Below are 17,939 nucleotides of genomic sequence, written 5' to 3' on the forward strand. Positions count from 1 at the left end.
CAAACCAAAAAGATATGTTGCTCAGTTAAATGTTAAAAAATTTTAAACATAAAAGTGTGGGTCAATTATTATTCAACCCCTAGGTTTAATATTTTGTGGAATAACCCTTGTTTGCAATTACAGCTAATAATCGTCTTTTATAAGACCTGATCAGGCCGGCACAGGTCTCTGGAGTTATCTTGGCCCACTCCTCCATGCAGATCTTCTCCAAGTTATCTAGGTTCTTTGGGTGTCTCATGTGGACTTTAATCTTGAGCTCCTTCCACAAGTTTTCAATTGGGTTAAGGTCAGGAGACTGACTAGGCCACTGCAACACCTTGATTTTTTGCCTCTTGAACCAGGCCTTGGTTTTCTTGGCTGTGTGCTTTGGGTCATTGTCTTGTTGGAAGATGAAATGACGACCCATCTTAAGATCCTTGATGGAGGAGCGGAGGTTCTTGGCCAAAACCTCCAGGTAGACCGTGCTATCCATCTTCCCATGGATGCGGACCAGATGGCCAGGCCCCTTGGCTGAGAAACAGCCCCACAGCATGATGCTGCCACCACGCTGCTTGACTGTAGGGATGGTATTCTTGGGGTCGTATGCAGTGCCATCCAGTCTCCAAACGTCACGTGTGTGGTTGGCACCAAAGATCTCGATCTTGGTCTCATCAGACCAGAGAACCTTGAACCAGTCTGTCTCAGAGTCCTCCAAGTGATCATGAGCAAACTGTAGACGAGCCTTGACATGACGCTTTGAAAGTAAAGGTACCTTACGGACTCGTCTGGAACGGAGACCATTGCGGTGGAGTACGTTACTTATGGCATTGACTGAAACCAATGTCCCCACTGCCATGAGATCTTCCCGGAGCTCCTTCCTTGTTGTCCTTGGGTTAGCCTTGACTCTTCGGCCAAGCCTGGCCTCGGCACGGGAGGAAACTTTCAAAGGCTGTCCAGGCCGTGGAAGGCTAACAGTAGTTCCATAAGCCTTCCACTTCCGGATGATGCTCCCAACAGTGGAGACAGGTAGGCCCAACTCCTTGGAAAGGGTTTTGTACCCCTTGCCAGCCTTGTGACCCTCCACGATCTTGTCTCTGATGGCCTTGGAATGCTCCTTTGTCTTTCCTATGTTGACCATGTATGAGTGCTGTTCACAAGTTTGGGGAGGGTCTTAAATAGTCAGAAAAGGCTGGAAAAAGAGATAATTAATCCAAACATGTGAAGCTCATTGTTCTTTGTGCCTGAAATACTTCTTAATACTTTAGGGGAACCAAACAGAATTCTGGTGGTTTGAGGGGTTGAATAATAAATGACCCTCTAAATAAACTTTTCACAATTTAAAAAAAAATTAAACAAAGAAATAACATTCTTTTTTGCTGCAGTGCATTTCACACTTCCAGGCTGATCTGTACAGTCCAAATGTCACAATGCCAAGTTAATTCCGAATGTGTAAACCTGCTAAATCTGCAGGGGGTTGAATACTACTTGTAGGCACTGTATATATTATCACGAAGGATGGGTTTTAAGGATGATTTTACATATAAACACACACCTCCCCCTCGCTTATTTGTTCGGTCATTTCTGAACAGACTATAGCCCTGTAAATTATCAGCCCAGTCATGGCTCTCGTCCAGCCATGTCTCAGATATCCCCACCATGTCATAATTATGTTCCAACAACATTAACTCCAATTCCTCCATTTTGTTGGCGAGGCTTCTGGCATTAGTATACATGCACTTTATGTATCTCTCTGTACCTCTATTCTTTCTTAAATTATTAACTGTTCTAACCCCACCCCCCATGCCACCCCCATCCCCAATTTCATTATTTGTGCCCAGGTCTCTATCTGCACTGTCTTCCCCTCCTATAAAAAGAATACCCCCCCCGTCCCTAGTTTAAACACTCCTCCAACCTTCTAGCCATTTTCTCCCCCAGCACATCTGCACCCTCCCCATTGAGGTGCAGCCTGTCCCTAGCGTAGAACCTGTAGCCAACTGAGAAGTCGGCCCAGTTCTGCAGGAACCCAAACCCCTCCTTCCTACACCAATTCCTGAGCCACTTATTAACCTCCCTAATCTCCCGTTGCCTCTCTGGCGTGGCACGTGGTACAGGAAGTATTTCCGAAAATACCACCTTGGAGGTCCCTGCTTTAAGCTTACAGCCTAATTCCCTGAAATCATCTTTAAGGACCTTCCACCTACCTCTAACTTTGTCATTTGTGCCAATGTGCACCATGACCGCTGGATCCTCTCCAGCCCCTCCCAGTAATCTGTCAACCCGATCAGCGATGTGTCGGACTCGAGCGCCAGGTAGGCAGCACACCATTCGATAATACCTGTCTTTGTGACAGATTGCCCTATCTGTTCCCCTAATAACTGAGTCTCCCACTACCAGAACTTGTCTGGCCTGCCCTGCTCTCCTATTTCCCCCCTTACTGGAGCAGACACTCCTCCGGCTTTCAGAGGACATGCCTTGCTGCAGCAGTGCTACTCCTGCACTAACACTCCCCTCATCTGCCAACTTAGCAAACTTATTGGGGTATGCCAGATCAGAACTAGCCTCCCTGGTGCTCTTCCCTCTACCCCGCCTTCTGTCACCCAGCTAGCTGCTTCATTGTCCTGCAGCTCCAACCTAGCATCCCCCCCCATCTATCCCACTGAGCGTCTGCTAAGTGAGCAGAAGACTCCTTTCCATATTGTCTATGGATCTCAGTGTTGCCAGCTGCACATTTAGATCCAGTATCTGGGCTTCCAAATGCACAACGTGCTCACATCTCGCACAGCAGTATGCACCCTTGACCGGCTGTTCAAGGGTTTCATACATGCGGCAAGACGTGCACTGGATGGAATTGGCAATAGTGGAGCACATCCTAGTGGGGATTGCACCAGACAATAAGATAAGCAAAAATAAATACAAAGTATTAATATAATATAACAGAAAATATGACAGCAATTGAGTAATACCTCCCTTGGAAACTCCCTGAATCCAAAGTCACTGAATCACAAGTCACACTTACACTTCAGTCACACTCAGCTCGTTCACACTCGCTCAGGCAGAAGATTTAAAAGATTTTTTTTTCCCTTTTACCAGCACACCATCCTGCTGCTCAATGCACTTCCAAAAAGGAAGTGTAATTGCAGACTTCTGAATCCCTCCAGCGCAGACTGAGGGGTTTCGCCGATTTCTGAGCCATTGTAGAATTTACAATAGAATTTTTTAGATATCACTCATGTAATATAAGAAGTGAAATCTTTGGCATTGTACGATCCCTATATTTCTCTGCTGCATCTGTGCATCATGAGTTGTGGTAAATGTTAAAGGGGCCCAATGAGATTCTTTTGCCTGGGGCCCATGAAAACCTGCAGCCGGCCCTGCACTAGTGTTCTTATAGGTCCTTTAGAGAACGTCCACCTAATATGTTCAGCACTGGTGGTCACACATGCTCAGTAGCCCAAACCCCCTGGAATATGGGTGTTGGAGCGATTGCTGCTAAAATCAATAATCGGTGCATTAGAAGCAGCTTCTTTTCCACAGCACATTAGATTAGCACTTTTAGTAGGAGACGAGACCATCAATAACACTGAAGGTGTCCTTTAAAAGTAGCTAAAATGAGAACCACCACCTCAATGTGATAACACAACAATAGGACTGTTGACCAGAAGCAGAGATTATTGATGGAAATTTTCATTCTTGATCAGATGGCCTGGAGAACTGTACACACTGTACGGAGACAAGTATTTGAAGACACGTCTTACTCATTGCATTTAGTTTTTTTTTTTGTTCAGTTCCATTGTCCCCGGTGTATAACCTCCTTCCCCTTGCCCCCCCGGTGTATAACATCTGGCACGAAATGTTGGTTTATGCGACACGTTTCGAAGTACAAATTACTTCTTCATCAGGAAAGATCATAAATGTACAGCAAGCAGAGCAGGTATCACCTAAATCGGTAGGACATTTCAAATATGAGCGCCAAAAAAAACAAAAAAACAGAACACATGACAAATGTCAAACTTCGGTCAGGTACCACATCAGATAGCACATGACATACATGTGATATGAAAGGGAAAAAATATATAATTTACATAAAAATATCACGACTATATAAGTATCTGTTCAACTGTAGGATACACAATTGGGAAGGAGAAAAGAAATAAAAGGAGAAAAAAGTCAAGTCATGAGAAAAAGAAAATGATGAGTGGATTTATCAGAGCAAGGAAACGGAGGAGAACGTATCTCGACATGAATCCTAAGAGAAAAACTAGGTCTGGATGGAATCCCCCTCCCTGATGACCCATATCATCAGAGGAAAATGGTGATTAGCTCAATCTACCTTGTTACTGTGGTTCAGAAAATCCCTTAGAAAAGGTTTTGAATAACTGGAAATATTAATTAGTTCTTGATGATATGATATAAATAAAAACCATCTTTATTTTGTTTAAAAATTGTGATAAATAAAAATATGAATATATTATAAGAATATATATCCACTGGTAGGGGGGGCGTGGCTATGTAGCTGAAGAGAGGACGCATGTTGGGAGTGCTCCTAAGAATCCTGCAACTAAGACCTTATTACTGCAATATACCTGGCGGTACTTGGACCCCTGGATATCGGGACCCCCCTGGACTCCCGTGGGAGGACGTGGAGCGGCTCTGGTGAGCTAACTGCTGGGGAGGCCGGGACCGACGGCGGGCCTGCACCAGTGAACATCCATTCTGAGGACTAGAGGGGACGCGCGGTGAGTGCCCGGAAAGATTGAGCCCTGCGTTTTCTCCCCCCCTACTGTTATACTCGCTATACCCGTTGGCGCCATTACTGTGGGAGCTTGTGGACTCCCTTCACTGCTGCTGTCTCTGCGGGTGCTGTGGATCCTCCTCCCCGCCGCAAGAAATCCTGTTGACTCGGCACCGGACGCTGTCCTCATAAGCTCACGTGGCTCCTCTGCGTGGGAATTATTCCCGGGCTTGAATCATTTAATAATAGCCCTGTTGTGTTTATCATCTGACGTGGGAAACCACCGGAGCATATACCGCCAGTTATCTTGCTGTACCATACTGCCACTGATCATGAATCGATCTAAGGGGTCAGGAGAAGCAGAAAAGATGTATCCACTGGTAGAAAATAGGGTGAAAACGTGATGAACTTATTCATGATTGAAAGATTCATTTAAAAAAAAATCATTAAAAAAATACTAAAATATTCAGAATTGAGAGTCCTCAGTGGTTGATACCTTTTAATGGCTAACTGAAAAGACTCCTTATCTATGAACTGGTCCAATATTTATGTTTCTCCCTCTCCCATAATCATAATTCTGCTTCACGTCACTTGTCTCATCTATTGCATTTTTTCTGTGCTGTATTGTGCATAAATATGTGACCCTTCAGATTTTGTATTAGTCAATGCCTGATGAAGAGACCTGAGTAGTCTGAAAGCTTACAATGTGTTACCATCTTTTCAGTTAGTCATTAAAAGGTATCAACCACTGAGGATTCTCAATTCTGAATATTTTTCTATCTACTGGCTAACATGGTACAAAGACATACATCTTTCCTGTAAAAAAAATACTGTTATTTCATTTGAAAGATTAAAAAAAATATATATAAAAAATAATGAATGGAATTTTTAAATTTTTGGCATGAAGTTGGGAATAAAGTAAACGAGCTTAAAAAAAAAAAAAAATAAAAATAAAAGAGGAAAAATAAATTGTCTTTTACAGTTGTCTTTCTGAGCCATAGTGAGATCCAGAAACAAAGAAGCTTTATCAGATCATGGATTTCATCAATTCCAAAGGGAAGTTGCAAGGACACAGATGAATGCTCAGCACAGCGTGCTCGTTAGAGTAAGAAGATGAAGGGAAAAAGTTGACTTAGTCGGATGAGACAGATAAACATGGATTGAATATCACATGTATGTCACGCGCCATCTCATATAGTACCTGACCGAACTTTGACATCTGTCATGTGTTTTTTTTGGTGCTCATATTTGAAATGTCCTACCTATTTAGGTGATACCTTCTCTGCTTGCTGTAGACTTGTGATCCTTCCTAATGAAGAAGGTAATTTTACTTTGAAACGCGTCGATAAAAAAAAATCACCATTTAGTTTTATCTATCTCATCGGAAAATCATCCACAAACCTTTCCGTCCACCCTCTGGTATTAACATTAGCACAAACACTGTGCCCCCGCCGGAAGCTTCATTACCGAGCAGCTGCATACAAGCCGTACATCACCAAGCACAATGCTGAGCGTCGGATGGAGTGGTGTAATGTCGACACCAGTGGACTCTGGACGATACATGTTCTGTGCAGTTACGGGTCACACTTCCCTATCTGGCATCTGATGGAGGAGTCTGGGTTTGCTGAATGCCAGGAGGATGTTACTCCGTGACTGCACGGTGCCCGATGTACAGTTTGACGGAGCAGAGATTATACTATAGGGATGATTTTCAGGGGTCGGCTTCTAGTTCCAGTGAGGAGATATTTTAATGTTTCAACACAAGACATATAGGACAATTGTAACTTCCAACTTTATGGTAACAATTTAGGGAAGATCCTTTTCTTTTCCCCCCCATGACTGTGTCCAGTGCACAAGGTCCATACAGACATAGTTGGGAGAGTTTGGCAAGGAAGAACATGACCGGCCAAACAAAGCACAGACGTGAACCCATCCAACACTTTTGGGAAGAACTAGAAAAAGATTGTGAGACCGGCCTCCTCCGACATCAGGGTCTGACCTCACTAAAGCTCGTCTGGATTAAGGAGCAAAAATCCCAAGACACCTCCAAACACTTGTAGAAAGTCTTCCCGGAACAGCTGGAGCTGCTATAGCGGCAGAAGGACCAACTCCATATTAATGCCTGGGAGGCCATAGAAGCTCCCATAGGTGCACGGTTTAGGGGTCACATACTTTTGTCCAATTAGTGCGTGTGTGCAGACCACTGAACTCTGCCTCACCTGTGCACGTATCACAGGTCTGGTTAAAATATCCTAACTTTTTTCATATTTTTTTTATTATTATTTAATTAGCTATAATCTTTCCTTAGAGGAAAAATCAATTACTGTGAAATCGCTGTAAACACGTTTTTGCTTGTGGCAATCAAATGTAAAGATCCCCAGGGGGCGTCCGCACCGTGCGGCTAAGTGCGGGAATTCAGAACGGGATTAAAACCTTCCGAAACCCAATCATTAATTCCATTAAGTTTTTAAACGAGCAGTAAAATAGCCGGCTTTCTTTCTGCATTTTCCTACGCCAGGAATTATACGTGACATGACCACGGTAATTGTATGCTTCGCTATAGACGCATTATTTCTGTACTGCGAGTTCCATGTAATGAAATAATTACGCCTCCATTCCAAGCTCTGGTCACATTTGTACTAAAAAAAAAAAAAAAAAGACGAATTATTTTTCTATCTAGTTTTATTAAAAATGTTTCACTATTTAGCTCTTACAGACTTTTAGCTTCCCTGCAACTTGTTGACTACTGAACGAGTTAACTGAGGATCCATCAGTGAGCTCTTTCTGAGTTTGTTACTCTTTTATCTGCTTTTTTTTTTTTTTTTAATTCTTCTGTGCTGACTTATTACCACAAACCACAGAAAAGTTGAGCCCAACTTTGATGTGATCATAGAACGCATAAAAAGACACTTAAAATAGTCACCAACTAATGTGAGAATAAGCTCGCTGATGGATTCTCAGTTTTCAGATATCGGACTGCAGAACGAGTCAATAATCAAAAGATTGGGGGTGGCAGGAAACGTTTTTGGTATACTGTGAATAACATTGGTGACTCTGACTTGCTTCCTAACTCTAAAATGTGTGGATACACCGGCATCTAGGAAGCATGAAGGTGGACATTTCAGCAAGACAATGATCCCAAACACACAGCCACAGCCAAGGAAACTCCCAATTGTATTCAGAGTAGTAAAAAAAAAAAAATAAAGCTGCTATAATGGCCGAGCTAATCACTGACCTGAATCCAAAAGAAAATGTATGGAAGGAACTAAAGCTCAGAGTTCATAGAACGAGCCACAGGACTTTCAGAACTTGAAGAGTGTTTGTGTGGAAGAATGGGCCAAAATCACACCTGAGCAATGCCTGTGACTAGTTTCTCCTTACACTTGAAGCTTCATCACCAACAAAGGATTTTGCATTTCAGAAAGTGTGTTCAATACTTTTTCCCTGTATCATTTTTCATTATTACACATAATTTATGGACATCTATGGATTATTTATTTGCCTGTGTGGATTGGATGTGTTGTTACTGACATCTGGGGAGAATTTCATGCCAATAGCACCTTTAGAAATATATTAAATTAGAAAATTGGTGACATGTTCAATACTTATTTTGCCCGTTGTAAAGCTCGTTCTGATGTTTTGCAAGTTGGTAAATGCAGTCATTACTCGGGCACAGTACATTATTGTGACATAGTTTATCCTATATGCCCAAGTGCCTTGAATCCTTCTATTCTCATTCTCTTTGCTAATATCGGGAAACCCTTCAAGCTTGTTGTGACAAATCTGTGCAGAAAAAAAAACTACAACAAATCTGCAACGTGTGCACAGGCCCTAAGGAGTTTTGCTGTAACTTGCCGCAACTCGGGAGGACAATTAACTGAATAATGTGATGTATTTACAACAGTTCCGCCAATTTTTACATAAATATTATCCACGTGTAAAATAACATTTAAAACATAACAAACATGTCCGTTCACAGTATCCAATAATGTAACCAAACCCAACAATAAATGTGATGCATTAGCTCACCTCTGAGTAAACTTGAGATATGGCGTGTAGTCTATAACCGCTGGGTAGCTCCCATCCAGACCCTCTCCTTTAAGGCAAAAGCTACAGGGAATATGCAGAAACAATTAGCGGCAGAATAATACCGTACACACCTCCCAATTATTTACTAGGATCCGTTAATGATTAGTTAGACATACTGTACTGGCAGAGATCTCCAAAGACCAAGAACATAATTTGCTGGATCCAAAAATCTATTCCCATCAGATGGACTCCCAGTCATCAGTTAGTTATCCTCGACTCTATGGATTTAAATATCTGGTAAAAATGCCAGCGCGTCCCTGATTCTGACACTTTTTTCCGTTTTATCATGCATCGCTATAGTGCAGAGATATTCATATTTGTTTCTTATGAAGCGCAGCATGTGAAATCTCTGTCTGTAGAACAACTGGGTGTTTCTCCATAGTTTTCTCTGAAGGCATGCAACTTTCACCCCTCCCTCCCAGATGCTGCCAATCACAGCTCAGCAGCCGAGCTATCAGCCTATCAGTCTCATAAGCGGCAAAGCTGTGATTGGCTACATCCAGAAGGGAGGAGTTAGAGCGCCCATTCCAAGAGGACACTAAAAAAAAACCAAAACACTCAGTTGGACTGCAAAGCAGGGATTTCTCATGCTGCGCTATTGTGATTATCACTGCAATAGGGCGACAAAGTGCAAAATGGATATAAGTGTCAGAATCAGGGGAGCCCAGGTATTTTTTTTACAATTTTTATCAAGTAAACGACAGGTCTGATTTAAAAGGAATTGAGCTTGGGGCTCAAATTTGCAGTCACACTGTCAGGATTATCCAGTCATGTGACTGCAAGTATTTGCATACTTCCGGCCACATTCCAACTAAACATTTCCAACCTTGCTCTATTCACTTGCCGCTATTGTCATCACGTGACTGCATGTATGCAAATTGCATACTTGTGGTCACACGCCCGTCCGCTCCCGATGCTGGCACTGGAGAATCCTTATAGTGTGCATAGAGTGACTGCAGAATTAAACCCCAAAGCCTGGACAACACCATTAAACTTCTAACATCAGAACAAATCGAATGACCGACAAACAAACAGGGCAATATCATCACAGACAGGTGCTGCCACTAGGGGGAGGGATAAAGAGATTTAGACACCTCTTATTGAATTCAATAGTAATCCAGTCTTCGATTAGCTCCCTCTAGTGGTGGCTGCAAGTAAATAGTATTTTACCATTAAAAAGGGAACCGATCATCTTCTGACAGATTTGACAAGAGTGAGAATTTTTTGTTTTTTATTATTGTATCAAATCAGAGGTGATAAATCCAGTAAACAGTCTGGTTGATCTCCTTCCAGGCTCTATTGATGTCCCATGCGAAATGAAAATGATATGTACAAGTATGTACAAGCAACGGATATCACTGGAGGCGGCTATTGATTTAGTTCTTGACGTGTGAGATTTCTATCAAGTCAAGAGTGGGGCCAGGCCATGATCAAAGTGGTTTTTCTCCTTTATGACGAATCAGTCATAAGACAGGAGATCATTATTGGAAACTGTTCTTGTGGCAATGCGAAGTCCTAATCCTGCTGACAGTTTCCCTTTTATTCTACGCTTGTGTGAAGGGAATCGGGGTATTTGGAAGAGGATCAATATTTCTTCAACCTCCGCAACGCATTGGTAATGTATTCCCTTAACGAATTCCGCGCGGCCTCTGTGTGCACTATTAGTACCGTGATAACCCTACCTGAAATCAATGGCATTGAGTCCGAGCAGCATACCCGCGAGCATGTTTGCTTCTTCACCTAAGACTATAGCTCCGTCGTCATAAAACCTCCTATGGGGCAGAAAACAGCTTTCAGTTTAGCAAACAGATTGTCAGTAACACAGCAGGTCTGCAATACATTATTATGACATAACCGCCAGCGCAAACCCCGACTGTGCATTTCATTGAATTTTTATGGCATTATCTGTACGGGAGAGTACATTGTGATTAATGCTCTGCGCTCACAGATTGCACGGAGGAAATTTTCTCAGCTAGAGAGAGAGCAAAAAAAAAATTGCACAAAACTAAATTTGCATATTATTTAGAGGAAATTACAGAGCAGATATCGCGACCGGCCTGCCATATGCTACAGCGGGCAGACAGGGAATGGCAGTCTATGCAGTTTTTCCCAAACATGAAACCTATAAAAAAAAAATGGAACCAAAGCATACATTGGCATGAGTGCAATGCATTGGTGTGAATTCACGTTGTGGCCATTAAACAAGCAGAACCTAAAATAAGAAACAAAATGAAGCAAATACCCTGTAGTAAATAAATAAATAGTAACAGTGCATGTAAATTACACAGGGTACTTAGTAAACATTGCTTGGATATTTAAAAGAAAAACGAAAAAAAAAAAAAGACCCATCCCACTACGACAAGGTGTACCCAATCAGGATGGTACCTAGCTCAAAATAGATAAGGGCAGGGTATTACCTTGGTCCCAACTGTTCAGACACCTCCGTTATCTATTTTTACATCTGCTGACGCATAGTGAGGTGAACGACAATAGTTAGGACCATCCCGAGTAGGGTCACCTTGCCGTGGTTGGATGGCTTTTACATTGATTTGATCCAAACTATTACTATTAATTTATTTACTACATGGTATTAGTTAATTTATTTTTTATTAGCTTTTCTTTTTGAAGGATTGTGTAGGATTAAATAAAAACAAAACAAAAAAACAACAACTTTTTTTTTCTAATCCCAGGCAAACTTTAAATATGGGCTAGGTTATGGTCTGGGTACAGGAGCCATGCCGGCACCATTTGCAGATGGAGTCAAGTGTATATCGCTGATGAAACTCTGCTGGAACAAGTGGGATCAGAGATGACTCTGATCCTGGCTGTTAAACCTCTCAATAACAACAGTGACAACCGGTGGTTAGACACAGATAAGGGGTTTCCTCTGTTTCCACTTTTGGGACACCTCTTATTCAATGGGATGGCATGATAGATGGGGGCTAATGAAGGCCCCAAGGCGGTTACAGGTGTATGACTTTTAGACCCGGATGTAGGGACTATTAGGTTACCTGTTAGTTTTACACTGACTGGTATAAGACACTGCAATACAGAAATACTGCACTGTATTATAGAAATGGCCTCTATGTTCAGGCAATTAGTGGCTATATCGATGATATTATAGATATCAGCGTCATAGTATTTTTTCTTTGTATCCATTACATTGGGTTGTAAAAGTATTAAAGGGTACCCAGAGAAATTCTGGAACCAGGGCACCAGACGTGCTCCTTTTGGCATCTTAATTAGTGCGAAAAAAAATCACAATGTTTTGGCCACGCAGGGCCTTTATCAAGCCATAGAAAAAGAGAACTAAGTATGTGACTTTCTAGGGCTTGATAAAGGCCCTGCGTGGCCAAAACGTTGTGATTTTTCTACACTAATAAAGTTACAAAAAGGAGGACGTCTGGTGCCCTGGGTCCTGGATTTCTCTGTATTGCAATAACCTTGTAGAGGGTTGCACCAAGTGTGCACGGACAACAGAGCGAGCGGTGCACGGGACTCATCTATTGCAAGTATCATCAGGATGAATAAAAAATACTGGTCTGGCTGTACAAGCCCTGGTACAACAATAAAAACAATATATTGTAATAATATGATGCGCCAGTGCTGAGAAATGGAGCTTTGAAGCCACATGAAATTTGCCTTGAAGTGTAATGGGGGCGTGTCAAATGCACTCCTACCAACACGCCCCCAAGGCACTTCCAGGCTAATTTGCATGTGTCTTTAAAGCTTGATTTCTCAGCCCTGGCACATTGGATTACTACAAGATAGGTGCCATTTTAAATGTTGTTCAATATCTAATATAGCCACACCACTAGTTGGAAAAATCAAATGTAATAATATTAAAAAAAAATGAATCACTATTGAAATGTGTCTCATTTTACCTTGTGGTTTTGTAGTCTCTTAGTGCAGCTGTAATATATTCAGACAAGCGCTTTTCCATAAGTGCAACCCTGATCCAAGCCCTTCCCTAAAATGAAAGAACAGACATCAAGAAATGTACAGCGATTAGTACACAGAAAAGAACCCTTAGCCAAGTGGGTGGTCTCTCCTGTTATGGAGCTGAATTGTGCACCCCAGGACAGAATTATCTCACCTGTCCCAAGGTGTCACCTAGAATTTCTTACCTTTGCCCTGGAGGAGCTGACATTTTCCATGTTCTCAATACTACAGATACAACTGTGGGATACTTTAGAACATGTGACCCGTATGTAATCCCAAAAGCTTCGAGGACTTTCATATCCAAACCAGGTAAGCTGACCTGTAGGGGAACGGAGCCAGAGATCAACACTGTGAGCCAATAAAAAGCTGAACACAGAACTGTACAGACACATAGAATTTCTTTTTTAACAAATATGTCAGTGCCTAGGTTATTATATTACCTGGCGCAAATCATTCTGATTTCTCTGTGGTTCCAAAGCTGCTGAATTTAGGCAATGGCTTATGGTATAATCGAGAGCTGCCTTTATAATTAGTCAGGCTTCGTAGCTGAAATCTTTGTCAATTCAAAATCTACATGGGTCTGTTTCTAATAATTCGAAGAATCTGAAATCGGCAGATCCAATTGTCCCCCATGCATTATAGGAGCTCAGGTAAGTGGTTACGGGTGTGCCATCAGGGAACTTGCTGATGGTTTCCAAAAGGAACCGGCTGAATCGTGAATGTAGTTCTGGGGTATAATACAGGATATAACTCACAGTGACTCCACCAGCAGAATAGTGAGTGCAGCTCTGGATTATAATACAGGATGTAACTCAGGATCAGTAATGTAATGTATGTACACAGTGACTGCACCAGCAGAATAGTGAGTGCAGCTCTGGGGTATAATACAGGATGTAACTCTGGATCAGTAATGTAATGTATGTACACAGTGACTGCACCAGCAGAATAGTGAGTGCAGCTCTGGAGAATAATACAGGGTGTAACTCAGGATCAGTAATGAACTGTATGTACACAGCGACTGCACCAGCAGAATAGTGAGTGCAGCTCTGGAGAATAATACAGGGTGTAACTCAGGATCAGTAATGAACTGTATGTACACAGTGACTGCACCAGCAGAATAGTGAGTGCAGCTCTCGATTATAATACAGGATGTAACTCAGGATCAGTAATGTAATGTATGTACACAGTGACTACACCAGCAGAATAGTGAGTGCAGCTCTGGGGTATAATACAGGATGTAACTCTGGATCAGTAATGTAATGTATGTACACAGTGACTGCACCAGCAGAATAGTGAGTGCAGCTCTGGATTAGAATACAGGATGTAACTCAGGATCAGTAATGTAATGTATGTACACAGTGACTCCACCAGCAGAATAGTGAGTGCAGCTTTGGAGTAAAATACAGGATGTAACTCAGGATCAGTAATGTATGTACACAGTGACTGCACCATCAGAATAGTGAGTGCAGCTCTGGAGTATAATACAGGATGTAATTCAGGATCAGTAATGTAAAGTATGTACACAGTGACTGCACCAGCAGAATAGTGAGTGCAGCTTTGCAGTATAATACAGGATGTAACTCAGGATCAGTAATGTAATGTATGTACACAGTGACTGCACCATCAGAATAGTGAGTGCAGCTCTGGAGTATAATACAGGATGTAAGTCAGGATCAGTAATGTAATGTATGTACACAGTGACTGCACAAGCAGAATAGTGAGTGCAGCTCTGGAGTATAATACAGGGTGTAACTCAGGATCAGTAATGTAATGTATGTACACAGTGACTGCACCAGCAGAATAGTGAGTGCAGCTCTGGAGAATACTACAGGGTGTAACTCAGGATCAGTAATGTAATGTATGTACACAGCGACTGCACCAGCAGAATAGTGAGTGCAGCTCTGGAGAATAATACAGGGTGTAACTCAGGATCAGTAATGAACTGTATGTACACAGTGACTGCACCAGCAGAATAGTGAGTGCAGCTCTCGATTATAATACAGGATGTAACTCAGGATCAGTAATGTAATGTATGTACACAGTGACTACACCAGCAGAATAGTGAGTGCAGCTCTTGATTATAATACAGGGTGTAACTCAGGATCAGTAATGTAATGTACTGCATGTACACAATAGTGAGTGTAGCTCTCTAATACGATACTTCATAAATTGTATTGTATCATATTTACAGTTATCCTACTTTTTATGTATATTTATTACATCTATATATTAATGGTTAATGTTCATCATATGGCTATACCATTGAGTGCTCCTGTCGGGTGGAAAAGAAGATAAACAACAAGAAGGGCGCAAGCTTTTGTTAAAGGGCTTCTTTAATCATATTAATAGAGGACAAATATTTACAATAAGTCGATGCTGAGAGCTTGTTTTCTCTAGCTCAAAAGGGTCATGAGTGGAAGAAAGAAAATTTGAAAGTTCAACAAAATACCAGGGGCAAGTGCTTGCCATTCTTTTGGCCTTGGGGGAAGATTACTATACATGAATACACCATGTTCCGTCAGCAGTAAAACAACAAGTTAGGTTTCACCTTCATGTGACCTTGAAATTGCGAACACAAAGCTGAGAAAGGAAAATATGAAGGTTTATTTCCTAAAGTACAATTATGTTATATATACGTACCTAAACGCAGAAAACAACAAATATAATAAAAAATACATTTGTTCAGCTTTAAAAAAAAAGGGGTTTCATCAGTAATTTCCTTAAAGGAAAATTCTAGTAAAAAGGATACCCAATGTTATGCTTATTTCTGTGCCAGAGGATAGGGGTGCGGGAAGAATCGGGGTCCAAGACTCAAAGGATTCAAAAATCAGTCCACACCAGTTTTTCTAGCATAAAACATCTTTTTGCTCAGGTTGTATTTATGAAATAATTTGTCGACTTTTGGCTTTTTTACGTTAGTCGGAAGGAAAGTGGCCGAGTGCACCCAAAAGTGGGGTAAATTACGACAGAAACGTAAGCCATTCTCTGGCTTATAATTCTTGTGGTTGTGCAAGGCAGATAAAAGATGCGCCAAATTAGGCTACTTTCACATTAGCGGTTTTTAGCGCTGCGCTTTGTGCGCAATAGAAACGCATGCAAAAAACGCATCATGCGTTTTGCATGCGTTTGCATTTTTTAGGACCATGCGTTTTAACCAGTTTCTAGCCATGTTAACTCTTAAAACGCATGCGTTTTGTAACGCAGGCGTGCGCATGTTCATGCGCACACCTGTGTTCCGATAGACTGTAATGCGTTATTTTGTCGCATTCCATGCGCAAGTGGGGTTTTTTTTACGCCGTTGGACGGACGCAAAAATGCAACAGGTTGCGTCACACCTTAAAAAACGCATGCGCACTAAAACGCATACGAACGCGTGCAAACGCTAGACCATGCGCACGCCATGTTAAACATAGGTGCGCATGCGCATGGAAGCGCACAATGCGCTGTGCAAAAAAACGCTAATGTGAAACAAGCCTTAATTAATACTAGAGGCATGTGCCTAAACCAATTTGGTGTCTTTCACTCCACCAAAGGGAAAGAGAAAATAATAGCAATCTGCTCATCTTCCAGTGAGGACAATTCAGTGTGAACACTTGCATTCACATAGGAGCCCTGGCAGACCTTGTTTGGTCAGGGTGTGGTGCAGGGAGCGTAGAAACAAGCCAAGCTGGTATCCAGGTCAGAAATGGAAGACAGGTCCTTAAGGACTGGGCTCCGGCACCAATTGATAAAGTTTCAAAACATAATTTTTACTGTACAATAAAAAACATGGGGAGAAAAGGCAAAAAGCTAACAAAAAGATTAAGGATCCATAAGCTGACGCGTTTCGGGTTAGCACCCCTTATTCAGCTGCTGGAGCCCAGTCCTCACGGACCTTCTCTTCCATTTTGTACACCTAATAAAAACTGGTGTGCAAAATTCCAGTCTTGATGAATCAGGGCCATATGCTTTTCACGAGGTGTACCACCATCCGAGGAGACATAGAAGACAATTGTGCCAGAATTCTGGTTCAACTTGCACCAAAAAACTGCAAATATCTATTTTTGAGTTTTAGACAATTTTTGTGCATTTCTGAACAGTTTTGACAAGTTTCTTCAAAAGGACCTGGATTTGCAAAAAGAAAAAAAAAAGGAAGTGTGGTGTTAAACGCAACAAGTTGTGACAAAATTGCACCAAATTTGGGTGAAAAATTAACGTATGCGTAAAGTAAACTAAACAACAGGTGGTGTAAGGAAAGTGTCTAACATGTTATTCAAGATGTAGCACATCTGTAACACAGCGTGCACCACTGTGGTATACCTGGCGCATCTTCTGCCTCATCTGTCCAAATTTTAAGCGGTCTTAAATTTAACACAGTAATAATAAACTTGCCTCAATAGAACAATTTTGCCTGAAGTGTTCCTGAAGACATCATAAGACTATCACTATTGGAGATGTTGGAACCACACGGTTAAGCACCACTCGGACAACCTCTTCTCAAGCATCGTGCTCTAAATTAGTCCGGTCGTCAGTTTTGTTCGAAGAAAGCGAGTGAAGCGGTCACTGATTGGCTGCAGACATCGCTGGAACGGCGCCAGCATGGGAGGTACAGATGTTATTATACATGGGGGAAATATTGTGATTGAGAAGGGGTTGTCTGAGTAGTGAGCAACCCTTTTCAACAATGTATAGGCATCAATTTTAATGCAAGTCCCCTTTAAAAAGGTGGAAATGTGATATCAAAAAATAACCAATCCTCACTTGTTCATTTCCCCGAAGGTCCAGAGTGGATTCTCCAGTAGTCCCAGATGTTCTTTGTTTACTTCCCTGTAGTGATGACATCACATACATCTATGTGACCGCTGCAACCAATCCCTGGCTTAACTGGCGAAGCCAGTGATTGGCAACGCATAAACAGAAAACAGCAGGGACCACAGGGGAGTACATACTGGAGCGATGAATGAATATAACTATTTAATTAATAAAAAAGTGTGAAACAACTGAAAATATGTCTTATATTCTAGGTTCTTCAAAGTAGCCACCTTTTGCTTTGATTACTGCTTTGCACACTCTTGGCATTCTCTTGATGAGCTTCAAGAGGTAGTCACCGGAAATGGTCTTCCAACAGTCTTGAAGGAGTTCCCAGAGATGCTTAGTACTTGTTGGCCCTTTTACCTTCACTCTGCGGTCCAGCTCACCCCAAACCATCTCGAATGGG

The 17,939-nt window shown here is 41.9% G+C and overlaps 1 protein-coding gene across 2 annotated transcripts in view; it reads right to left on the bottom strand.

The window, feature by feature from the left end:
- Window positions 1-17,939, bottom strand: part of RUNDC3B (RUN domain containing 3B) — a 174,720-nt gene that overhangs the window by 76,499 nt on the left and 80,282 nt on the right. For both annotated transcript variants that reach the window (XM_073581919.1, XM_073581920.1), the window contains exons 3-6: window positions 12,928-13,061; window positions 12,685-12,770; window positions 10,483-10,572; window positions 8,741-8,821 (exon numbers count right to left, since the gene is read on the bottom strand). In XM_073581919.1, the coding sequence (XP_073438020.1) occupies window positions 8,741-8,821; window positions 10,483-10,572; window positions 12,685-12,770; window positions 12,928-13,061 (391 nt within the window). The remainder of the gene's footprint in view (window positions 1-8,740; window positions 8,822-10,482; window positions 10,573-12,684; window positions 12,771-12,927; window positions 13,062-17,939) is intronic.

This window comes from Dendrobates tinctorius, unplaced genomic scaffold (assembly GCF_039654945.1).
Source record: "Dendrobates tinctorius isolate UK_male_01 unplaced genomic scaffold, ASM3965494v1 ptg000070l, whole genome shotgun sequence".
Lineage (NCBI taxonomy): Eukaryota > Metazoa > Chordata > Amphibia > Anura > Dendrobatidae > Dendrobates > Dendrobates tinctorius.